General features: G+C 38.7%; 1 protein-coding gene and 1 pseudogene across 4 annotated transcripts in view; both read right to left on the minus strand.

The window, feature by feature from the left end:
• Window positions 1-792: 792 nt before the first annotated feature.
• On the minus strand, window positions 793-1,565 carry LOC123947145 (annotated as a pseudogene).
• A 3,108-nt stretch (window positions 1,566-4,673) lies between these two features.
• Window positions 4,674-26,472, minus strand: part of MASTL (microtubule associated serine/threonine kinase like) — a 34,346-nt gene continuing 12,547 nt past the window's right edge. The window contains exons 5-13 of one of the 4 annotated variants that reach the window (XM_046011083.1): window positions 22,647-22,753; window positions 22,043-22,193; window positions 18,343-18,515; window positions 14,592-15,737; window positions 12,985-13,123; window positions 9,535-9,549; window positions 6,312-6,425; window positions 6,129-6,230; window positions 4,674-5,035 (exon numbers count right to left, since the gene is read on the minus strand). In XM_046011083.1, the coding sequence (XP_045867039.1) occupies window positions 4,878-5,035; window positions 6,129-6,230; window positions 6,312-6,425; window positions 9,535-9,549; window positions 12,985-13,123; window positions 14,592-15,737; window positions 18,343-18,515; window positions 22,043-22,193; window positions 22,647-22,753 (2,105 nt within the window). In that variant the 3' untranslated portion in view covers window positions 4,674-4,877. Of the gene's footprint in view, window positions 5,036-6,128; window positions 6,231-6,311; window positions 6,426-9,534; window positions 9,550-12,984; window positions 13,127-14,591; window positions 15,738-18,342; window positions 18,516-22,042; window positions 22,194-22,646; window positions 22,754-26,472 lie in introns of all 4 variants that reach the window. The other 3 variants (XM_046011082.1, XM_046011085.1, XM_046011084.1) reach the window with 3 other exon arrangements.

The following is a 26,472-nucleotide window of genomic DNA, read 5'->3' on the forward strand; positions in this document are numbered from 1 at the left end:
ACTGCTTTGGCTATTTGGGGTCTTTTGTAGTTCCATTCATATTTTAAGACTGTTTGTTTTAGCTCTGTGAAAAATGCTTTTAATATTTTGATAGGGATTGTCAATGTGTAGACTGCTTTGGGTAGTGTAGACATTTTATCAATATTTGCTCTTCCAAACCTTGAACATGGAATATCTTTCCATTTCTTTGTGTCATCTTCAAATTAATCAGTGTTTTATAGTTTTCAGAGTATAGGTCTTTTATCTCTTTGTTTAGATTTATTTCTAGGTATCTTATTGTCTTTGGTGAAGTTGTAAATGGAATTGATTCCTTAATTTTTCTTTCTGTTGCTTCATTATTGGTGTATAGAAATGCAACAGGGGGCTCCTGGGTGGCTCAGTTATTTAAGCATCTGCCTTCAGCTCAGGTCATGATCCAGGGTACTGGGATTGAGCCCCACCGGCTGCGCCCTGCTCAGTGGGGAGCCTGCTTTTGCCTCTCCCTCTCCCCCTGCCTGTGCTCTCTCTCTCTCTCTCAAAATAAATAAAATCTTTCAAAAAAATCACTTTTACTGCTTTCATGTTTCCTGCCTTTATACTAGCACTTTTGATCTCTCCTTTCCAATCAGGGTACCCTTTAATATTTCTTGCATGGCTCGTTTAGTGGCCACAAACTCCTTTATTTTGTTTGTCTGGAAATTCTTTATCTCTCATTCTATTTTGAATGATAGCCTTGCTGAATAGAGTATTCTATTTTTTTTTTAAAACATCACAAATAAGGTTTTTTATTTGTCACCATTAAATGTCTGAATTTTAAACAGATTCCTGGACTGGTGGCTCATATCCATCATCAGTTCATTCAACTTGAGCACTGGTATCATCCCCAGTAGCTTTTACAGAACTACTACCTTCATCATGAAGCCCAATTCAAACTTGGGCTTCTTCAGCATTTTTACTTTTCTAACGAAGACATCATGGAGTGGATAAATAGACTTACAACCTTTTTCTGTATCTTTTCCAATGCTTGTGGAATCAATTTATTGACCACTACTTCCAAGTCATTTTTCTGAACTTCTTGGGTCATGATCTCCATCATCTTTTTCCGAAGTTCGCGGACCTGTTGGTGCTGGGCATAGGAGGTTTTCCAAATCTGATTATTGCGTTTTTTAGTAAAACCAACACAAAACAGATGAAGCAAATAACCTTTGGTAGTCTTGACATCAACATGAACTTCAATCATGGTCTGCCATTTTTTGACCATGGAGCACATTTTGTCCTGGGTAAGATCCATGCCATAGAAATTAGGCAGTTTTTGCCCTGAACATCCTCAGTAATTAGCTTGAATTTTCTAAATGCAACTTCATGATTCTGCAGATCAGCAAGGCTCACTTCAAAAACATGACCCTTGAGGCCATCAGATGCAATTTTGGTTCCTTGAGTTCTTATGACTAATGTTTTCCCAATATTTCTTATATTGAACACAGCTGGTGATTTCACCAATCTTTCTTAGAAAATGTATCAACCACTTTCTTCTTGGCTCCCTTTTTGCTGCCTTTCGTAAGGTGCTTGTTCTTGCCAACCGTCATGGCGCTGCTCAGGGTGGACAGAGTTTTCTTGACTGCAGATTTTTCTCCGTTCAGCACTGGAATATAGCACACCACTCCCTTCTGGTTTGCCAAATGTTTTTTTGGAAAATCTCTTGCTACCCTTATGGGTTTTTCCTTGTAAGTTAATGACTTCTTTTGTTTTGTTGCTTTTAAGATTTTGCAAATTTAATTACAGTATTTTAAAAAAAGATTTTATTTATTTATGACAGAGAGAGATAGTGAGAGAGGGAACACAAGCAAGGGTGGGGGGGGAGCTGGAGAGGGAGGCTCTCCGCTGAGCATGGAGCCCGATATGGGGCTCAATTCCCAGGACCCTGGGATCATGACCTGAGCCAAAGGCAGATGCTTAACCGACTAAGCCACCCAGGCACCCCATAATTGCAGTATTCCTTGGTGTGGGCCTTTTTTAATTGATTTTTTTAAAAAGATTTTATTTATTCATTTGACAGAGAGAGATATCACAAGTAGGCAGAGAGGCAGACAGAGAGAGTGAGAGGGAAGCAGGCTCCCCGCCGAGCAGAGAGCCCGATGTGGGACTCGATCCCAGGACCCCAAGACCATGACCCGAGCTGAAGGCAGAGGCTTAACTCAGTAAGCCACCCAGGCACCTCCTTTTATTGATTTTGATGGGAGCTCTCATTGCCTTCTGGATCTGGATGTCTGTTTTCCTCTCCAGATTAAGGAATTTTTCAGCTATTAGTTCTTCAAATAAATTTCCTGTCCCCTTTTCTCTTTTTCTTCTGGGGACCCTATAATACAAATATTATTACATTTGGTGGAGTCAGTCAATGAGTTTCCCAACTCTATTTTCATTTTGCATAATTCTCTCTTTTGTTCAGCTTCTTTGCTTTCCACTGCTTTGTCTTCTAGGTCCTTAATTCATTCCTCTGCTTCTTCCAGCCTTTTAGAAGCACGTTTCTAATCTCATGTATTGTACTCTTCATCTCTGGTTCTTTTTAAAAAATATATTATTTATTTATTAATTTGACACACAGAGATCACAAGTAGGCAGAGAAGCAGGCAGAGAGAGAGAGGAGGAAGCAGGCTCCCTGCTGAGCAGAGAGTCCGATGTGGGGCTCGATCCCAGGACCCTGAGATCATGACCTGAGTCAAAGGCAGAGGCTTTAACCCACTGAGCCACCCAGGTGCCCCCTCTGATTCTTTTTTAACTTTTCTTTATGGTAAGAATCACACTGATGTCTTCCATTCTTTTCTCAAGCCCAGTGAGTATCCTTATGACTGTTGTTTTAAATTCTAACGGGCATGTTATTTATATCTATTTCGTTTAGATCTTTGGCAGTGGCCTTATCTTGTTTACATCTGGGATAAATTTCTCTGACTTCTCATTTTGTCTAAGGCACCGCCTTCTTGTCTGTGTTCCAATTTAGGTCTCCTGCTCCTGACAGTAATGGCCTTATGAAGATGTCCCATAGTGTCCACAGCCTGGTGCTTCAGGAAGGGCCTCTGGTGTGTGTTGTGTGCACTCTGCTACTGTATTGTTTTGGCTGCTCTGTCCTTGAGGCCAGTCATCTGCAGAGGCTCTTTGCCTGCTGTGGGCAGTGTTTGGTACCTGGCTTGGATGTGGCGAGTTTTAATTAGGTGGGCTTTGGTCTGCTTGTGAAATGAGCCTCCACTGGAACTGAGGTCCTGCAACACTCTGGTCGGGAGATGTGATATAGGCTGGGCTTTGTTCTGGTCTTCTGGGGGAGAGGCCCCCCACAGTGGGACTCAGGCAACATGACTGAGAAGGGTGGTTCCACTGGAGTGCAAGGGGAAGGTGCTTGGTGTAAGCAAGTTAGGTGGTCAATATTGGTGCCACAGTGCTTCCTACGGGGGCTCTGTGTATATGCTGGGCGGGGAGGTGAGGTAGGGTGGGGAGGGAAATGGCACTAGCTGGCTCCTCTGTCCCTGGAGAGGTGTCTCCATGAACTCTGCCGCTCAGGGACACCTCCAAGGAGAGGGAGTATTCTCTCCACTATGTGCCCCGGCACTCTTCAGATCACTCTTTTCAAGCTGTCTGCCTTCCTTCGAGGAGCAGAATAGTGCCTATGGGCTCTATCCCAATCAATCGTGCTGACCTTGAAAACTCTAGGCTTTACGCCCTCCCAGTTGCAAGAACTCATGAAATTCAGCCCCTCTTGTTTTCCAAGCGAGGGGCGATCGGGGAAACCTTCTCTTTGTGCCATCTCGTGTGCTCCTCTCTCTTGCCCTTCTCCGTGACCACAGCTCCCGCCCCTCCACAGCAACCAGGATCCATTTTCTCTCCTGAACCTTGTCTCCATACTTCCTACCTTCTTCCATGCGGCTTCTTCTCTCCCTTTAGTTGTGAAGTTGGTCTGTTCGTCTTCAGGTCTATTTTTGGGGCATCAGGATGATTTGATAGTTCTGTAGTTCTATTCATGGGACAAGGCAAGATTAGGGTCCTCCTACTCTTGTCACCATCTCTGTCTCTGACAAATTATAGTGAAGTTGAATCTCAGTATGTATATATAATTAATAGAAAGATGTTGACAGATAATATACTTGAAGTGTTACATTTATTAAGCAAAAATAAATTATTTATTTTTAAGGATCAGGTTGTTTCTTGTAATGTTGCATGTGTTTTAAACCAATTCTCTTAAGATGTAAACCATCACATGTTTTATTACAATTGAATAAACTGTTAAAATTGCTATAGCATATCACACCTAAGCTCTCCAGTACAATTTTAAGCAAATATATATTGTAAAGAAAGAACCAGAAGCAGTCAAGGCAGCAAGACTGACTAAGCTAAAGCCTCTCTATCCTTTTTATTCCTCATTCCCTACAGGAGTTACTCTACCAAGTGAAGGAATTTCCCAGCTGCAATTTTGAGGCCACAAATGCAAGCTTAAATGATTGCTCTTGAGACTTCCACTTTTGCAGGCAATCATGTCCACATACATTACAAAAAAACCGTATGATTTTGTTATTTTAACACCAAACTGAATGGTGGACTGAAATCAACATGTGAAAGAAAGGCTCAAAGCTTGTTCCTCTTTTAACAGAGTAGTGTCATTCTAGTTTTACTGATGCATTAATTTTCATAAAGTGCAGCAACAAAATAAATAAAGTGAAAAAAGTTTTGAAGATTTATATACAACTCTGAGATTAAGATAAGTTACTGACTGTGTTCTTGCAAGACTTTTAACTCTGTGGAAGCTCACTGATCCAAGTAACATAATGATTCTTTTCCCCCCTTAGATCAATCTGCTGTGAAGGAGTATATGATAGCTTATAAAACAAGATTAGATTAAAAGGAAAATTTATGTGCTATAGACTAAATCCAGATACGGTCAGGTGCTGAGCATTATTTCTGGCTTCAAAATAGGAAGTATCTGTCTCACCATCTGGTTGGGGTATGAAAGGCATAGTTTGATGCTGCAGATTTTCCCAGTCCACATCACTGAAGAGAGGATGACGTCTCAGCTCTTAGGAAAAATATAAAACAGAGTATGATGACACCATTACCTAAGTAAGTACTGCTTCACACATATGTCTGTCTCTCTGCAACCATGTACTACCCATTGGCACACATGATGTCATTTTGTCTAACACTTGACACATGACAGGTGCTTGGTCTGTATTTGTCAAGTGAGTGAATGAATGGATTGCCTTATCTTTCTTCTCCGTACTCACTCCTAGATGTCATGATGTCACGGTTGTATCTCATTACCTTATGTCTCTCCCCTAGAGAGTAAGTTGTACAAGCACATGGATTTTAGTCTGGTTCATCCCTAGGGTACCTCCAGTACCACAACAACATTGCCTGGCACCTAGAAGTCACTCTATAGGATTTGTTAAATAAATAAATAAATAAACTGTTAATCTTATTAGAGGGAACACCTAGAAGCTGATACAAGTGACATATTGCTAAATCTCATTTTTCTAAATACCTTACACCCCATGGAAATCCATTTGGGGACATAACTCCTTCTTTGTGTCTATGTATACTTCATTACCAAAAGGATTTTAGGGCAGCTGACATTAAGCCTAATTTGAATCTAAATTAAAGCCAATGAGTTCTTCTAGTTTCAAGACTGGAGTTTAATATACACCTGCATTGGTAAAAAAACTATTGAAGGGTCACAAATATACCAAATTTATCTTATTTGAGACAATCTAGCAACTGATACATTTCTCAGTCAACAGTGGTATCAGAAATGAAGCAGTAAGAAATTTCAGAAGAGAGTTTTTATAAAAAAAATTTCCTGTATTGGTCAATGAATAACTTTATCAGGCTATTAAAAAACCCGAGACACTGACAAGATAAGATTGCTTTAAAGTACCTGTTTGAGATTAATAGAATTAATGAATATTAATTCAGTGAATGAATATCCTAACCCGATGTACTGAATTTTAATGCAGAATAAGGACAAATATATGAATGCAAAAGTAAACTGAAGAAATTTTTAACCAATTTAGCAGTCAGATTGTTTATAGTATTGTATTAGAACTCAGTATCATTATTACCATTCATCTTAAACAAATCAAGGATAAGAGTTTATTAACATAAAACCTTACCTTTCATTCCAGCTCTCTTTGCATTATCAATAGTTAAAAGTATTTCTACTGCATTTTGAGCATTATCAGATAACTTTTCTTCACCTTCAGGCCACGGGATATCTACAAATACAAATACCTTGTTAATCATTGTTCAAATATTACACAGAGATAAATACATCCATCTTAATGAAAAAGAATCACCTCTTTTCAGAATATTCTGGAATACTTGTTGTGGTGTTTCATCATTGAAAGGAGGAATTCCTGTTAGAAACTCAAACAAGCAAACTCCAAGTGCCCACCAGTCTACTGCAGGACCTAGAATTTAAGAGGGAGTAGTTGAACTTGTAAGCATTTTGTACAAATATTTCATCAACTAAAATGTTAATATATGGATATTTGGGCACAGTCAAGGCATTCATTTCCTAAGGTTTTCTTCTAGCTCCATGAGGTGCAAAAACCCAAATTATCTTTATTTCAGTAACATGGCAATTACTTTCCTTCTCTATTCTCCAAGAAGTTTAGATTAGTAATTATCACTAATTACTGGGTGTAGCTCAGTGGGTTAAGCTGCTGCCTTCGGCCTGGATCATGATCTCAGGGTCCTGGGATCAAGCCCCGCATGTGGCTCTCTGCTCAGCAGGAAGCCTGCTTCCCCCTCTCTCTCTGCCTGCCTCTCTGCCTACTTGTGATCTCTCTCTCTGTGTCAAATAAAGGAATAAAATCCTTAAAAAAGAAAAACACAGCTAGTCAAAGAAAAGTTAAAGCTATCTCTCCTTTGTCACTCACTAATGACCTCTGATATTCTGGATATTACTTGTTTTAAATCCTAAAACACAACAAAGAAATACATTTAATCTTAAGATTACTCTCTACGGACTCCTGGGTGGCTCAGTCAATTAAGCAGCTGCCTTCCGCTCAGGTCATGATCTCAGGGTCCTGGGATCGAGCCCCACATCAGGCTCCCTGCTCAGTGGAGAGCCTGCTTCTCCCTCTCCCTCTACCTGCCACTCCCCTTGCTTGTGCTCTCTGTCAAATAAATAAATAAAATCTTTTTTAAGAAAAAGATTACTCTCTAAAATAGAATACTTGTCAATTTCAAATGGAGGAGGATAATAACATTTAGATGATTTTGTACTCCACTAATTTCACATGGGTATGAAATGAAGTAGAATATTTATACTAATTGGAGGACAGCCTAGTTAACAAGGGAAAGCCTTAAAAACAGTGTTTTAATGTTTCCTTATTCCTTTCAAAAACAGAGAAGGACAAATTAGTTTAGCAAAAAATATTCACTTAAACTCTGGCTCGAAGAGGTAATTAGGAGGTAAATCTTAATAAATACATAAAACTGATTTCTAAATAAGATCTTTACTGGAAGCATCATCTATATGCAAAGATGTTTCAATCAATTATTTTAAACATGACCTTATAATCTGTTTTATACGTTTGCTTAGTTCTATGAAAAAGTATTTCCTAAGCAAAGCTTAATTTTAGTCAAAAAATATTAACTTCAAAATTAACTTAAAATAGGGATTCTAGTTTTGTACTAAATGGGTTTGAAAATTACTCTTTAAAATCAGTTTCATGGGGTGGCTCCATCAGTTAAACGTCTGCCTTTGTCTCAGGTCATGATCCCAGCAGCCCCATGTTGGGCTCCCTGCTCAGCGGGGAGTCTGCTTCTCCCTCTCCCTTTGCCTCTCTCCCCTGCTTGTGCTCTCTCTGCTTGCTCTCTCTCTCTCAAGTAAATTAAAATAAATAAATAAATAAATAAATAAACTGCTATAAAATCAGTTTCACAAAATTTATTACTGTGGTTAAGTAACTGCCACCATTTTTTTTTTTTAAAGATTTTATTTATTTATTTGACAGACAGAGATCACAAGTAGGCAGAGAGGCAGGTAGAGAGAGAGAGGGAAGCAGGCTCCCCACTGAGCAGAGAGCCCCATGCGGGGCTCGATCCCAGAACCCTGGGATTATGACCCGAGCAGAAGGCAGAGGTTTTAACCCACTGAGCCACCCAGGCGTCCCTACACCATTCCATTTTAAAACAAGTAGGAAATACAACAACATAGCCATGTGTAGCCACACTTTTTCTTTTTTTTCATAGTCTTAACAAACATAAACAACAAACTGTTTTAAGCATTTAACTCCCCCACTCATAAATATGAAAGTATGATAATTAAAATCTCAACTGCAACCAGATTAGCTTTTTCCTTACTTTAAATATTCTAATTACCTTTAACTATTTTTTTAGTCAGTTATAAATGGGTTTTAGATATTTCCTGATTGTAAATATGTCAGTGACGTATCTCTGTCCATTATTCATTTGTGGCAAGATACTCTTTTTTGATATTTTAAAAAATAATAAAGCAAGCTAGGTCTTTCACATTTGAAAGGCAACTTTTGAGAAACATTACCACTAACCAGTCTGTAAGGAAATTTTTTTTTCTATTTTACTTGTTGTGTATATTAAACTTTCTTTTCATTACACTAAAAAAAAAAAAAAAAAAAAAAAAAAAAAAAAAAAAAAAAAATAAAACAAGTAGGAAAGCACTGTAGAATCTGCCATTAGGAAAACAATCACATGCATTTAGAGCGTATCTTCATTGCAAGCCGTGTAATCCCATCTTCCCTAAGGAACACAGAATGTAAACAGTCTATACATTTCTATTTTTATAATAATCACTAAAAAAACCACACAAACCACCTCAGTTAGTAGACCTTTTAAGGAGCACTGAGAAAGAATAGATAGCATAACCAAATAACAGAAAAGTAGGGGAGAAGTCAGGAAAAAACACCTATCTTCATTATTTTACTCAGGTTAGAAATTAGAACCCTTTTCCCAGCTCAGCCAAAATATACTCATGTCAGAAACTCCCATGATTTCTCCATGGATATGTCACACATACCCATATATTTGAGTCAAAGTCTAATAAGATCACATATGATGATAAATTGTAGCAATTATAATACATGCCATTAGCCAGAAAAATAGAACAAACTTGTTTTACACGATCGGTTTTCTAATACAAAACCCCCATCTGTAATTTTTCCACTGATACTCTTATGCCTTTCTGTTTTCTAATAATAATGGGATTAAATGAGTAGGAAAATTAAAGCCCTCTTGTTGGTGCTCATTTTAATATTTTTTATTAAGCCTGTTTTTTGGGTTGCCAATAAAAAGGCTGTATCTTTACACTCTGACACTTTAAACGTTATTTTAAAAATGCTACATGCCTACATTTGTTTTCATAGAGGCTTTTTCATACATTCTCTCTGGATGTCCTGCTTAGACGACAGAATACAGTTCATTTTGTATTTCCTAAGATGAAAGGGAAAAAAATTTTTCATGCAATGTGATCTAGTTATACTTTGACCAGTTTAATTTGCTTTGCCGTATTACTTTATAGAGAAGCTCACTCACCAGAAGTCAGAAATCCTGCACAGTAAGAAAAGAGTAGTTAGGTACATTGTATTCAAGTCATGAGTTCATTCTTACATCATTCACCCAACTAGATCCTAAATATTATGCAAGACACAAGGGTCACAAAGATAAATAAGAAAGAGAGCTTTCTTCAAGAAGAGAACAACCTACTCCAGGAGAGACAAAACAGATAATTTCGACACAATGTTAAGAGAAAAGAAGTAAAAACCGCCTAAGAAGCCATGGGAAACTCTGGCGAGAGTTCCTAAGTAATTGGCAGCGGGGGAGGGGGAAGACCATGGAGGGCTCAGAGAAGTCTTAGCTGTCCTCAGCAAGATGTTTAGAAACAGAGAGGTGAATGTAAGAAACGAAGTTATTATAGAGACTGCCCTTGAGGCCTGGGATTTGGGAAAGAAGTATAAAGCAGTGATTTTTCTTTTTCAGTTATAAATTGCTTTGTACTGGGGCCCTTGATGGTTCAGTGGGTTAAGTGTCTGCCTCTTGATCTCAGCTCAGGTCTGGATCTCAAAGTTGTGAGTTCAAGCCCTGCATTGGGTTCCAAGCTGGGTGTGGAACCTACTTTAAAAAAAAATTGCTTTGTATTATTTGTTGTTTTAAGAATGGTGTATCAAATATTTTATAGAAAATGAAAATCTTAAAATAAATCACTAGATAGCTGAGATAACTAGATGTCCCATTAAAATAGAGGCAAGATCCTAAAAAGCAAATCTTTATACTTGAAGCTTACTTTTATACTGTATCCTAAGCAGAGAAAACATATGTTATAGGAAATGATCTGACAAACCTGTGACTTAGCAACAGAGACACTGTACAAAAATCAGTTAAGTGCCCAGAGGAACCTAGTTGCTTCGGCTGACAAAGGGGAATTTGAAATGTGTCTCAACACAATTAGAGATTATTAACAGTGTTTAGTGAGTGCTACCAAGGAATCCTTCTGGATTCTCTCGCCTTGAGAAATTTTCTTAAGCTTTTATAGTGGAGACAAATATAATAACATAGGTAAAATGACATATGCTTTAAACAGTTTCTAATGAAGTGACAGAGATGTGAACAACTACTTCTCCATAACTGACCAACGGATGCTCTGTGAAAAAGGTAACATTTGAACTGATGATGAGATGAGAAGAAATTTGATGGGAAGAGGGGAAGAGAATTGGGTTCTGGCTTTTTTCAACTAAGGCAAAATACTTGCACAAAATAAGGAAAACCTGAAAATAAATGTGTCTTAGAAGTGGAATGGGAATATAAGACCTACAAAGGGATTCTTTGAATCTGCCAGTGCCTCGATCGTAGACCACCCGGACTCCAGAACTATGTGTGCGACATACATTTTTGTTCTTTATAAAAGAAATAGAGATTCCTTGAGAGACAAGGCTGGTATAAGAGCTGAGAGCCTCCGATGCCGTGATCAGTAATCTGGATTTTATTTTGCAGGTAGGAAGGAGCCAACATGGTTTTCAAGGAGAGTAGAATGACTGACCACTTTATGTCTTAAGAGGGAAAATCTCGTGGCAGTGATTAGAGACAATAGGATGAAGTTGATGGCCCAGGAAGAGAGCTAGTAAATAATGAAAGGGAAAGAGGACGTTCTTACAGAGGATAGTGGCAGAGATGAAAAGATGAGGAGAAATCCTGCAGGGACAGAACCGACTGGATTTAAACGCCTGAAGGTAGGGGCAATGTCTGTGTCATCACAAAGATGGCAGATTTGAGAGAGCGAACGGAGGAAGAGCAAGCTGGACCCGTCCCATTTTGACATACAGCACTGAATCACCAGTGAAATGCTGAGTAGGTGCTTTTCCCATGTGTATGCAGCCTAGAGAAAGTCAGGAGTAGAGGCAGATATCTGGGGAGTATCGACAAGGGTCTGATGGCTGAAGTCATGGAAGAGATGAGATTAACTGGAAGCAGCGGTAGAGAAAAAAGGGAAAGGGCAGGATCACGAAGAATCCCCATATACCGAAGAGCTAAGGAGTTGGCAACAGAGGTAAAAGGAAGGAAGGAGACTGAGAAGAGGCTGGTAGATGTGATAAGAATGAAAGCATTGATGACTGTTAATAAAAAAGTGCCAGTTAGGGGCACCTGGCTGGCTCTGTTAATAGAGTATATGACTCTTGATCTTAGGGTTGTGAGTTCGAGCCCGATGTTGAGTGTAGAGATTACTTACAAATAGAAATCTTGAAAAAAAAAAAAGTGTCAGTTAAATGGTAGGTATAACAATCAGATTGCCAGGGCAAAAATAATTAGGCAAAGGAAAGAGGCAACCTTTGAGAAGTTAGGCAATGGGGAAAGACAAGAGTGAAAGTTTATTTGCAAGCTAAAGAGAAAAGGCAGCATAGAAATAAAAATAGAAGGGGTGTGTGTGTGTGCGCGCGCACACACGTGGGTGTGTGGGACGGAGGGGTGGGGTGAAGATGAGACAGTTGGATTACGGAAGGAGCCCCAAGAATAGGGAAGTAACTGACAAGATCAAGAAGATGACCACATTATGGACTGAATTATGTCTGCCTGAAAAGACATGTTCAAGTCTTGATCCTGAGGTCCTCTGAGTGTGCCATTTGGAAATATGGTCCCTGCAGAGGTCGCAAGGGAGTAGGGTGGGCCCCTAATCCAATATGGCTGGTGTCCTTATAAAACACAGCCACGTGACCATGGAGGCAGGGGGAATGCAACATGCTGGTTCAAGTGAGGCCCCTGCAAGCCAAGAGTTGCTCGCAAACCAGAAGAAGCTGAAGGGCAAGGTCGTTGCCCTACATGTTTCAGAGGGAGCATGGTCCTGTCAACACCTTGGTGCCAGACTTCCGGCTTCCAGACCTGTCAGGCAATCAATTCCTGTTGCTTTGAACCATCCAGTTTGTGGCACTTGATGATGTAGCCCTAGGAGACCAATCCAGTTCACTTCAGACGGCTGGAGGGGAAACCAATCCAGTTCACTTCAGACGGCAGGAGGGGAAAATTCTTCGGAGAGAGAAAGGGGAATAGAGAGGCTAGGTAGAAATGCCATCCTGGTCTTCCTCTGCTGCATCCCGAAGATGGCTCATTTCTGGCTTGACCCTTGAGGTGAGGGGATAAGTGAGGGCGAGCTCTAAACAGGAATGCGCTGCTGCAGACTGAACAGAAGTTCTTGTTTGACTTTGTATTCCCGAGCCAAAGCTGGTGAGATGTTTTGAACTAAGATAGCAGAGCCGCTGGACGGTAGGGCTGCTCGGGGTCACTGAGACTGAGCGGGAATGCAAAGGACAAATGGCTGCATGTCTTCTTTTGCCATAAGAAATGCCATATTTATGAGAAAAACAGTATCACACGAGTTCCTTTTCTTTTACTCTCTACAGGTAATCCAAATACCAAAGAAATTTAGAACAATTTTATCTCAAAAGAAAATGTAGTGATAGAGAACACCTCAGAAACTTAAAGACATGGAAACCTTACCATGGGCCCTGGCCAGTAAGAGCTCAGGTGCAAGGTAGTCTGGGGTTCCAAGAATCCGCCCATCATCCATGGGGGCCGCCCCTCGCCTCACACTCTTCGGAGTTCGATACGGAGTTCCTGATTTGACCTGTTTCGGGGTCTGCTAATTTAAACATAGTTTACAATAAATATCTTCTTTCCTCTTCCAGTGAACAGAAATGCTAAAAACAAAAGCAAAGCTTGGCTGCTGGGTATAAAAGACCTATGCAAATTCCTGATTGGTTTTGAAAACGGACTCATTACTAACATTTCGAACATTCTTGATATCTGGTGAAATGAAATAGCTTAGATAAAACTAATTATTTCAGTAACATCTAGATATGCAAGAAAGAATGAAGAAATCTGTAAGAAAAATTTCTTTCTCCATAGCATGGACTAATACGAACTTCAGAGTGGTCACTAAGGGATGATGTTGTGGCTTACAAATGATTGAATTATTGGGACAACACATCAGCTGGTAAATATAAATAACTTCTTGTGCTAATTGGTATTTAAGTTTTAAAAATATTCTCTGGTCTTACAAGGATTCTGCGAGACAAGCAGATGTAAGCATATTCTACAGAGAGATAAGAAACAGGCTCCGAGGAAAAGGGACTTCTATGTCACTCAGTAACTTCTGAATAGAAAATCCCAACTCTTGTGACCCTAAACTGGGGTTTGTACTTTCAATTTTATGTTGCCTCTCCAAAAAAAAAGGGAAAAAAATGAAACTTTGGGTTTATGAAGATAAAGGTTTAGAAAATAAAAACAATATAAGATTTGAAATATCTATTTTCCAACTATTTTCTATAAAGAAAAGAGATAATCTATGAAAGTCCTTAGAAGGGACTAAAGATAGAGTTAACTTTAATATTGTATTTTAGAGTTGCTATTTTCAAGTGAAAAATATGTCACTGTAAATATGTAAATATGTGATTGAAAATATGTGAAAGTCTAGGGTCCTCCGAGTGGCTCAGTCAGTTAAGTGGCTGCCTTCAGCTCAGGTCATGAACCTGGGATCCTGGGATCAAGCCCCGCATCGGGATCCCTACTCAGTGGGGAATCTGTTCCTCCTCTCCCTCTGCCCCTCCCTGCTGCTTGTACATGCATGTGCTCTCCCAAATAAATAAATAAAATCTTAAAAAAAGCAAAGAAAATATGTGCAAGTCTAGAGCGCAAATGAAGAAGGTGCTATAGTTAAAAATAATAAATTGCTACCAGCTTTACCTTTCTGCAGCAAAACCTCCAACAATCCAACGATTCCCAACCAGCAGAACAGAAAATCTCAGATAGTCTAGGTAAGAGGTAAGTATCTGGCCTTCATAGTTTATTGTCATAAAATCAACAACAAAGTGTTAGAAAGGGGCGCCTGGGTGGCTCAGTGGGTTAAGTGTCTGCCTTCGGCTCAGGTCATGATCCCAGGGTCCTGGGATGAAGCCCCGCATCAGGCTCCCTGCTCAATGAGGAGCCTGGTTCTCCCTCTCTCACTCCCCTTGCTTGTGCTTATTCTCTCTCTCTCTCTGTCAAATAAATAAATAAACTTTTTAAAAAAACAAAACCAAACAAAGTGTTAAAAAGTTGGAACATACCTGATACGGCATATAGGATGCTCCTTTTTGATTAGGGGTTATAGCCATGGGATATGAACCGCTATAAACGCAGGAAATATCCATTGCATCTAAAGAGGTAATGCTCATTTTGGATGGTTCTGAGTTATTGGATGCATTGATATGACTGTTAAAACTTCGAAAAGCTACAGCATTTCTTTTAGATAAGGTTAATGTTTTCAGCACCTCTGAAGACGGAGCTAACATTTTTTGGTTACTGTCTTGGACAACAGGATTCTCATCGCCTTTTGGCAAGGTATTTTCTTGCCAGTTGGGTGATACGGTAAGTAGGTCCTCAATGTTTGATTCTTCAAAAGAGGATTCTTTGATGCTTTTATCTGGTTCCAAGGACTGCCTTTCTAATGAACTCTCCATGATAGAAATTCCAGGAAAAGATGAATCGGAGTCCACACACATACTTTTAGAAGCTCTCTCATCATCGGAACATAGAAAACTAGAACTTGAGAGGTCTTTCTTATTCTTGTCACAATCCTCATCCAGTTCACACAGAAGGTTTTTTGCTATCATTGGGATGGGTGATTTTTCTGGGGTTTGTGGTTTCTCAGTGAAAGGACTGACCATGTTCTCCTCATCGGCACAGTCACCTTGCTGACCTCCGCACACTGATAGATTCAGGTCTTGGACTTCCATTGTTAAGCCTGTCCTTTGGTTTATATAACCATCGTTCATTTCATTTCCAGACTTACGCTCTATACAGTTTTTTTTATTCTGTATGATGGTCTGACAAGGACTAGAGTCAACTAACTCAAAAGTTCTTTTACAACTTCTTCTCCCAAGGGGCTCTGCAGTCCTATCACCAGGATCTACAGCCCACTGATCTGACTGGTGAAAACCCGACTGTGCTGTGTCAGTGGCCACATGAATATTATTTATATCCAGTTCTCTTGCTTGCCAAGAAACTTCCTCGGGGAAGCATTTTTTCGCCGGGTTTACACAAGAGCTTTCAGTCTCAGGAATGGTACTGCTGTTATGAATGGGAGAAAGGGCTAACTCAAGATCCTTTTTATTGAAACCTTGGGTCTCGATGGCCTTGGTTGATTTTGTACATGAAGGCTTTTCTGTTATATTCCAACTCAGCACTGTAGAGCCCAGTGCATTGTCACTTTCCTGAGAGGGAGGAAAAAACACTTTTTTAGTGTATAACACTGAGATTCTTGAACCTTTTAAAACCTCTGTTGACTTAGGTGGAATAAATGACCCCATAAACTACTACGCTACCTAGTCCCACTTTCCCCTGGAACAAAAGAACAATAACAGAGAATTAAAGAGCAATATAAACAATTAAAGCATGTTTTTATATATATTTTAAGTGAAACACTAGTATAGAATTCAAATAAACTAGTCTTTAATATGTCTTTTCATTATTTAATATGTATTTGTATAATATGTATTTGATATCCTAGAACACATATTTGATACACATTCTTTAAATAGGACAAATTAATAGGCAACATTTTCAGGCAAAATCAAGGGTAAGGCTATATTATGAATATATCTCTGCTTTGCAATAGGGGTATAGATGATTCTGTTTTGAATTACAAATGCACAGGACTTAAAATATAGTTAAAGGAAAATTATAGACAAAAATTTTGTTAATGTAAACAGGTACCACCTTGTACAAGTATAATAAAACCAAACTGATCAAGATGAAGCTAAATTATAATTTATGGTTAAAACCCCAAAACAACAGAAATTAAAATCCACTGTCAACAAGATGAAATGATGATGCATTAATGGCAAAACACCTTTTTTTTTTAATTAATTTGACAGAAAGGGACACAGTGAGAGAGGGAACACAAGCAGGGGGACTAAGAGAGGCTGTAAGCAGGCTTACAGCAGGCTGTAAAGCCGGCTTCTTGCTGAGCAAGGAGCCCGATATGGGGTTGGATCACAGGACCCTGGGATCATGACCTGAGCCGAAGGCAGATGCTTAACGACTGAGCCACCCAGTTGCCCCCAAAACACTTTTCTTAAAATCTGTTTGAATTCCAACTATCTGCAGGTGCTTTTCTGTGATCAGAGCTTTGTACAGAGTATCAAAAATTGGTGCACAGTAATCAGGATTTTTACATTATTCAGTAAGAGTGTGTCTTCAATAAACTCTAACCCTGCCTGTTTTTGGTATGTGAAAAATCAAACTTTATTAACTTACTTAGTAATAATAAGGAATGCTTAGTCATGAATTACAATAACAACAATCCCTAAATTACAACTCATAGATCTGCAGACAGAGATCATCCAGGGATAACGCCAGGGTTTAGAGGGTCGGGTCCATTCTCACTCCCTCATCATAACTTGAGAAGCACCACTATAATCCAATCATTGCATTCCCCCTGGATACAGAAGTAGTAGGGAGAAGGTAAGGGTGTGTATGGTTTGAAATATTATACAATATGCTTTCTTGAACAGGAGGGAGGTGAAATAACAGTATTAGGAAAGGAAATCTGTTTATCACGTAGCGTGTATTACCTGTAGAGCAGCCTATAAGAGAAGGAAAAAAGATAGAGAAACACTGCCTTGATTAAAAAATAATCTGATCTTACTTCTAGAACACAAATATCCAACAAGGAAGAAAATCATATTACTGAGAATAAGGAGTAAATACAACCCAAATTATTTACTCAAACAGAAGGTTTATTCTTTGTGTATTACCATTATTCTAACCTAACATTATTTTATCTGCACTCTATGAAGGAAACTTCATAATTTAAAACCTCAGTTCAAGGGCGCCTGGGTGGCTCAGTGGGTTAAGCCTCGGCCTTCGGCTCAGGTCATGATCTCAGGATTCTGGAATCAAGCTCCACATTGGGCTCTCTACTCAGCGGGAAGCCTGCTCCCCCCTCTCTCTCTGCGGGCCTCTCTGCCTACTTGTGATCTCTCTCTCTGTCAAATAAATAAATAAAATCTTAAAAAATAATAATAATAGGGGCGCCTGGGTGGCTCAGTGGGTTAAAGCCTCTGCCTTCAGCTCAGGTCATGATCCCAGAGTCCTGGGATCGAGCCCCACATCAGGCTCTCTGCTCTGCAGGGAGCCTGCTTCCTCCTCTCTCTCTGCCTGCCTCTCTGCCTAGTTGTGATTTCTCTCTGTCAAATAAATAAAAAAAATATATATATATATAAAAAATAATAATAATAAAAAAAAATAAAACTTCTGTTCCTCTCACCTGTAATACTTACCAGTTTTAATAGCTTAAAAAAGGCAAAAGCAAAATATATACTTAAGTAAAATAACTTTAAGTAACTCTATTCACTTAGCAAGCAAATGTCCTTAAATACTTTTAAAGGCACACATACATTACCTTGTGGTCTAAAAGTTATTTCTGATCTGAAAGAGTTATCATTCCATTAAATGAGAAACTGGAAGAATACAGTATAGAAGGAGGTAGTATAAGTTTTAAAATAATACTTTAAAAAAAAAGCACAATAAGCTAGTGTCTATGTCATGGTAGGGAATTAAAAAAAAAAAAAAAGACCATCTAGATGCCCAGAACCAAACGTTTTCTATCAATTTTCTGCAAGCTCACTATGTATTAATTACGAATAATTCTGCATTTGAATGCGAAATGAAATATTTAAAAATAATTTGACACAATATACAGGCAAATAAAGACTACCTTGACTGCCATTCATGAAACAGTTTCATTTCCTTACAGAATTTACATGGAAAAGTGTAAAGCGTCCCCACTGTAAATGTGACATACGAAACGCTCACCTGGCAGTCCTTCTCCCACGTGGGACTGCTGTGGCTCTCCGACTCCACACTGGATACGAAGGTGTGCGACTGGCTGCTGGTACTGGATGTAGCCAGCCTTCTCCTGGACTGCAGGAGATGAGACGTTAGGCACGTAATGGGCATCCCGGGATTGGAGGCAACTGTTTCAAGACCTGTAGGGACGAAAAGATATTGGAGCAATGTCACATTTTTCTGAGTTCCTCACTGAGCCTGAATCTTTCCAGATAATTAGGCAAAGTCTTAAGTATTGTACATCAGAGTTCTGTCTGTGCAAATATTAGCCAATCCGCAAGGACGGCTCAGATAAACACCCATACATACAAGTACTTTCATGGATGTTTAGGGGGAAAAAAAAAAAACAAACCTCAACATTCACAAGTGAAAATGAGGACAAAAAAGAACTAAGTTGTAATTAGGAGGAAATCCATTATCCACTTAGAAACTCTTCTTGATAAGAGAACATTATTGATATGCTATATCCAGATACGGTATAAGATTGGAATGTGACTAAATTTACTCAGTTCAATTTGTATTTAATGAAACCATTGCTTTAGGGGCACCTGCGTGGTGCAATCAGTTAAGGGTGTGACTCTTGGTTTCTGCTCAGGTCCTGATCTCAGGATTGTGAGATCGAGCCTCGTGTTGGGCTCCACACTTAGCACAGAGTCTTCTTGAGACGCTCTCTCCCTCTCTCTGACCCTCCCGCCTGTGCGCGCACTCTCTCTCTCAAATAAAAAACATAGCTTTATTCTAATGTTGAGGTTTATGTGCTCACAAGTATGAATTATCCACATCCATAAGGGATGTTTTATACTACTGGGTAAGACACGTAACAGTGAATTGCTAACAGCAAGCCAGGACAAGAAAGCAGCAGCACCTACACGATACATGTGTATCATATAATGATGCCAACAACTGTTGTTCCTGAACTTATGAGACACAACAGGCAATGATGCTTTTAGGAAAGATCAGAATATGTGCATATATAGATTTTCCATATATATAAAAATATATGTTTATCTTGTTTTTTCTTTCCCTAAAAGGGTGAACACATGACTTTAATTTCAAGTAAATTCCTATAATTTTTTGATTTAATGAATCTTGGAACTTAACTTATTTATTTATTTTAGTTTTTAATTTTTATTTATTTTTAAAATTTCTTTTCAGTGTTCCAGAATTCATTGTTTATGCACCACACCCAGTGCTCCATGCAATACGTGCCTTCCTTAATACCCACCACCAGGCTCACCCAACCTTCCACCTTTCTCCCCTCCAAAACCCTCAGTCAGTTCCTCAGAGTCCACAGTCTCTCATGGCCCATCTCCTCCTCCGATTTCCCCCAACTCTCTTCTCCTCTCATCTCCCCATGTCCTCTGTGTTATTCCTTATGCTCCACAAATAAGCAAAACCATATGATAATTGACTCTCTCTGCTTGACTTATTTCACTCAGCAAAATCTTGGAACTTTAAAACTAGAAATAGAATTTCAGTGGCCATCCAGAACAACGTTTTTTTGGTACATAAACCCTCTCAATGAAATTCCTGAAACTCATTGGACACTAACCTTGATATTTGACTAAAGCTTTTGAAAAAGCTGACTAAATGCTCAGCTTGCCTCCCCCTAGTAATATGGAAATTTGTTTCTACCCCAACGCCATGTGCATACTGTATATTGGCTAAAGAGTTTTTTCTGGATCAGTGATATGATCAGACCATTACTTTCTTTGGAAATTTTGTGTGTGTGTGTATTTGTGTGTGTTTTAAGATTTTATTTATTTATTTGATAGATAGAGATCATAAGCAGGGGCAGAGGGAGAAGCAGCTCCTTGCTGAGCAGGGAGCCCAATGCGGAACTCAATCCCAGGACCCTGACCTGAGCCAAAGGCAGATGCTTAACCATCTGAGCAACACAGGCGCCCTTCTTTGGAACTTTTGATGATTCCCTACAGTTTCTAGAGTCCCTGTAATGACACTTGATCCTTGCCCATCTACTTGCTAAGCTTCCTTTCCCCTTGCACATGCTTCCCATTCTCACATTACACATTTAGTCCCCACTGTCTGAAGATGGAATACTTCCAAGTGTCAGTGCCTTTGTTCATGCCTCTACCTGAATTGCCCTTTTCCAAGACACTTGGAGCTACTGCTGTATCTTTACTGAGAACCATTCCTGATTTTCCCAGTTAGCGTTTAACACTTTCTGTGCTGTATCACAGAATCCTTCTTATGACTTTATTGTAGAGGCTTTCTATTGTTATTCCTTTACACATGTAATCAACACAGAATTACAAGCTCTTCCGAGGCAAGGACCTCTCTTACTCATCTTGCTATCCACTGGGTGACCAGCACAGTGCCTTGCCCTGGTTGACTTCTGACTGGATTAAAAAAAAAAAAAATGACTAAGGGAGATGCAATTATTATTTCACTTAAGAGTAAGGCTATTAAAAAAAAAAAAAGAGTAAGGCTATAGTAACATCTGCATATTCTGTATTTTAGTAGTTTTGTATTTATCAAAGATATATATGTTTTTCAGCCATTTTGATTTCCACAGAAGTGATTTTAACAGAAGAATTAAGACTCAATGACTTTGGAAGAAAGGGTCAGTGGACAGAAAATTGTAGTTGCAATCAGGACTTGGCTTACTCACTTATTAGTGTATAACTAAACATTTTCAAACATTAGTTTTCTCATTTATAAGTGAGATATCCTGGCTATGTACAGATTTGAGGACCAAACTGAAAATGAGGTAGCATCTATGAAAACATGTAACACTAATTGCTCTTCAAAGCATCATTATTCACATTCCCAAGATGAAGAACGTCAAGTGCAGGGAACTAAATCATCCACCATTGCTAAATTATGAAAGGTGAAGTTAAGTGCTATCCAGATGTCCCATTGTCTTCCTCTACTACTTAACTTCTGTTTTTTATTGTGTCCTAATGAAAAATTTTATCTTTACTTCAACTATTTTATTTCAAAGTCTTTTGGAAATAATTTTATAAAGACAGACACAAAATATTATATATATATATATTCTCTACATAAAGATTTCTATAGACCCAGTACAATGAAACTTACCCAATGATCATTCTAATACCAAGCTAACTGAAGGATCTCTCATTAGCTAGGGATTTTTTTTTTTTTTAAGATTTTTTATTTATTTATTTGACAGAGAGAGATCACAAGTAGGCAGAGAGGCAGGCAGAGAGAGTGAGAGGGAAGCAGGCTCCCTGCCGAGCAGAGAGCCCGATGCGGGACTCGATCCCAAGACCCTGAGATCATGACCTGAGCTGAAGGCAGCGGCTTAATCCACTGAGCCACCCAGGCGCCCCTAGCTAGGGATTTTAATCGATTGACTGAAAGATCTAAGTCTTTAAGTCTTTAAGCACCAGCTTCGTTCAGTCAGTTGAGCATGTGACTCTTGATCTTGGGGTTGTAAATTCCAGGCCTATGTTAGGTATAGAGATTACTTAAAATAAAAATAAAATCTTTATTTAAAAAAAAAAAAAAGATCTGTAACAATCTGTGTCAAAAATGGCATTTACAAGAGGAAATATAGGAATGCCACAGATTGTTCATGTATTTGTATTTCATACACATACTAGAAATTTAAAAATTAAAAAACACTTTTTTCCTCAAAAGACACATAAATGGAATAAACTACTTTTTCTTTTATACTCACATGAATTTAGTAGTTTGCTAGAGTAAGGAGTAGTATCCTTGCGATCTACAGACATAGGACAACCTAGTCCTTGAGAAAGCTGCGATGTTTCAGATACATTGGTTGAAAGAATATTTGCCGAGTCTTTGTTTTTTTCTGCAACTGGTGTGTACTATTAAAGAGAGAAAAACAAAAACAAATGCTAAGATTTACCTCTACAAAAATACCACCTAAATACATAAACTGTTATACCACCTAACTAGATAATATTAAAGTAACTCAACATGCTTGATACTTAAATTTATTTTGAACATTTATTTAAAAAAAGGATTAAATTTTATTTTATTTTATTTTTTTTTTAAGATTTTATTTATTTATTTGACAGATAGAGATCACAAGTAGGGAGAGAGGCAGGCAGAGAGAGAGAGAGGAGGAAGCAGGCTCCCTGCCAAGCAGAGAGCCCGATGTGGGGCTCGATCCCAGGACTCTAGGATCATGACCTGAGCGAAAGGCAGAGGCTTTAACCCACTGAGCCACCCAGGCGCCCCTAAAAAAAGGATTAAATTTTAAATGGCAATCATGAAAGGGCATGTTATGTGACTTTTTTTTCTAATCAAGTACTTACAAATCCCAAAGAGCTGATGAGAGATAACACTTGTCCTGGTGTTCTTGAGTAATCTTGTCTAGGTTTAGCCATTGATGGTGTTGTAAGGATATCCATCATGTTGATGTCTGTGTATGGAAGGAAAAATATATGAAATTCTTCAAAAACTTCAATGTCATTGACTTACTAGTCGAAAATCATCTGTTCTGAACTTTGTCCTCCACATTATCTATAATACTGGCTTATGTAAGATGAACATATCCAGAGAAGCCACCATGCCACAGAATAAAAGTACACAACCAAGCAGAAAGAGAAAGACAAATAATGTATGATCTCTATTATTATGTAATCTTAAAAAACAACAAAACTAAGCTTACAGGTACAGAGAACAGACTGGTGGATGCCAAAAGCAAGGGTTGGGGACAGGAGAAATGGATGAAAGGGGTTAAAAAAAAAAAAAAGATAAATTTTTCCCTATTTAAAAAAAGCAACGGATTGAAATCATGAAATTTTGATAGAACAGAGTCTTGCTCTGGAATGAATAGAACATAGTGTAATGACCTAAATTAGGGAGTACTCAGTCACTAAACAAGAGTATTATCTAACTGGCAACAAAATAATTCTTGATAAATCAAACACTAGAAGAGGATGTGGTAAGAAAAATTAAGAAGGAATATTAGGAATATAAATTAAATTCCAACATCACAATCTATTTAAGGAATTAGTACAAATTATGGGCTCTCCTGTTAACTAACATGTGTAAGTATAGGTGAAGATAGAAATTGATACAGAACTTTGTAAAATAATTCAACATTCACCCATAAGGCACTGTTTTCTTTTCTTTTTTTTTTTTTAAGATTTTATTTATTTGACAGACAGAGATCACAAGTATGCACAGAGAGGCAGACAGAGAGGCAGGCAGAGAGAGAGGAGGGGAAGCAGGCTCCCTGATGAGCAGAGAGCTTGATGTGGGGCTCGATCCCAGGACCCTGGGATCATGACCTGAGCCGAAGGCAGAGGCTTAACCCACTGAGCCACCCAGGCGCCCCAAGGTACTGTTTTCTTTAGATATCAAAAATGGTGGGTGCTGGCTGGCTCAGGCAGTAGAGCATACGACTCCTGATCTCTGGGTCACGAATTAGAGCCCGACGTAGGTATAGAGATTACGTTAAAACTTTATATAATTTATTTATTTATTTACTTCAAGATTTTTTTTTTTATTTACTTCACAGAGAGAGAGACAGAGAGAGAATGCACAAGTAGGGGGAGTGGCAGGCAGGAGTAGTAGTGAGCAGGAAACCTTATTCGAGGCTCAAACCCAGGACCCTGGGATCATGACCTGAGCCGAAGGCAGATGCCCAACTGACTGAGCCACCCAGGCGCTCCTTAAAAAATAATTAAAAAAATAATCACACAACACCCCCCACAAACGGTAGGAAAAGTGTGATATTCTATGTGGTGTCAGACTTTCTTTAAAAAGGATTTTATTTTATTATTATTTTAAAATATTTTATTTTTTTGACAGAGAGAGAGAGAGAGTGAGAGAGGGAACACAAGCAGGGGGAATGGGAGAGGGAGAAGTAGGCCCCCTGTTGAGCAGGGAGACTGATGCAGGGCTGGATCCCAGGATCTTGGGACCATGACCTGAGCTGAAGACAGATGGCTAACAACTGAGCCACCCAGGCATCCCTAAAGATTTTATTTTTAATTAATCTCTACACTCAGTGTGGGAATTGAACTCACAACTCCAGGATCAGTATCCTCCACTATGTGGAACCACTATGAAAAACACAATAGAGGCTCCTCAAAAAATTAAAAATAGAATCACTATATGACCCAGGAATTCCACTACCGACTATATATAGATAAGAATTGAGAGCAGGGTCTATAAGAGAGATTTATACACTCATGTTCATTGCATAATTCACAGTAGTCAGGAGAAGCAACCCAAACGTCCACTAACACATAAATAGATAAAAAAAAGTGGCATATAGGGGCACTTGGGTGGCTCAGCGGGTTAAGCCTCTGTCTTCAGCTCAGGTCATGATCTCAGGGTCCTGGGATAGAGCCCCACATCGGGCTCTCTGCTCAGCAGGGAGCCTGCCTACCACAGCCATCTCTCTGCAGGCCTCTCTGCCTACTTGTGATCTCTCTCTCTGTCAAATAAATAAGTCTTTAAAAAAAAAAGCGGCATATATACATATAACGGAATGTTATTCAGCCTTTAAAAAGAAGGAAATTCTGTTACATGCTGTGATATGGATGAAACTTGAGGACATTATGCTAAGTGATATAAGTCAGTCACAAAATGACAAATAGCCTATAATTCTACTTATGTGAGGTACCTAAAGTAATCAAACTCACAGATACAGAAAAAAGAATTGTGGTTGCTGGGGCTGGGGGGAGGGGAACTTAGAATATAGCGTTTCAGTTTTGCAAGATGAAAAAGTTCTAGAGATCTGTTGCACAACAATGTAAATATAGTTAATACTACTGAACTGTATACTTTTAAAAAATGGTAAATTTTATATTACGGATTTCTTAATACTATCAAAAAAAGAGACAAAAACCAAATTTGGAATCTGTATACTTAAGATGTTTGTCATATTACTATTTATATTAATACAAATAGAGAATTATTTGGGAGGCAAATTTAATTCTTTTTTAAATTTTTATTATTTTGATTTTTCATGTAAGCTATCTACTACTCAGTGTGGGGATTGAACTCATGACCCCAAGATCAAGAGTTGCGTGTTCTACCAACTGAGCCAACCAGGTTCCCTATGGGAGCCAAATTTTAAATAAATTATCAGATAGGAGAAAAATAGAATAAAAAATGTTAAACTGTTGTATCACCATAACAAAATTTATCAGATTTATGACTTTTTCAATATCTTATCTGAAACCCAGGGGGTTAGATTTGTCTCACAATTTAAAAATGTTTAGATTTTAGAAAGGTAATGTGATGAGGGGCGCCTGGGTGGCTCAGTGGGTTAAAGCCTCTGCCTTCGGCTCAGGTCATGATCCCAGGGTCCTGGGATGGAGCCCCGCATTGGGCTCTCTGCTCTGCAGGGAGCCTGCTTCCTCCTCTCTCTCTGCCTGCCTCTCTGCCTAGTTGTGATTTCTCTCTGTCAATTAAATAAAATATTTAAAAAAATTAAAAAAAAAAGAAAGGTAATGTGATGAATATATAGTGATCTTTTTAGTTTTTTTTTTGTTTTTTTTTATTGAGATATGACACACAATTTTACCTTAGTTTCCGGTGCACAACCTAGTGATTCAACAACTCTATACGTTATACCATGTTCACCATAAGTGTAGCTACTATCTGTCACCATACAATACTATTACAATATTATTGTCTATATTCACTATCCTATACTTTTCATCCTCATGACTTACTCATTCCATAACTGGAATAATGTGGAATACAGATCCATAACTGTAATAATTCCATAGTGGAAGCCTATGTCTCCTACTCCCTTTCACCCATTTTGCCCTTTTGCCTTTTCTCTCCCACAATCATCAGTTTATTCTCTGTATTAATGGGTCTGTCTCCACTTTTTTTGTTTATCTGTTTTGGTTTTTAGGTTCCAGGATATAAGTGAAATCATCGGGTACTTGTCTTTCTGTATGACTTCTTTCATTTAGCATAGTATCTTCTAGGTCTGCCCGTGTTGTCACAAATGACAAGACCTCATTCTTTTTTTTTTTTTTTCCTTTTTTTAAAGATTTTATTTGTTTACTTGAGAGAGAGAGAGAGAGATCACAAGTAGGCAGAGAGGGAGGCAGAGAGAGGAGGGGAAGCAGGCTCCTTGCTGAGAAGAGAGCCTGATGTGGGGCTTGA

This window comes from Meles meles, chromosome 7 (genome assembly GCF_922984935.1).
Source record: "Meles meles chromosome 7, mMelMel3.1 paternal haplotype, whole genome shotgun sequence".
Lineage (NCBI taxonomy): Eukaryota > Metazoa > Chordata > Mammalia > Carnivora > Mustelidae > Meles > Meles meles.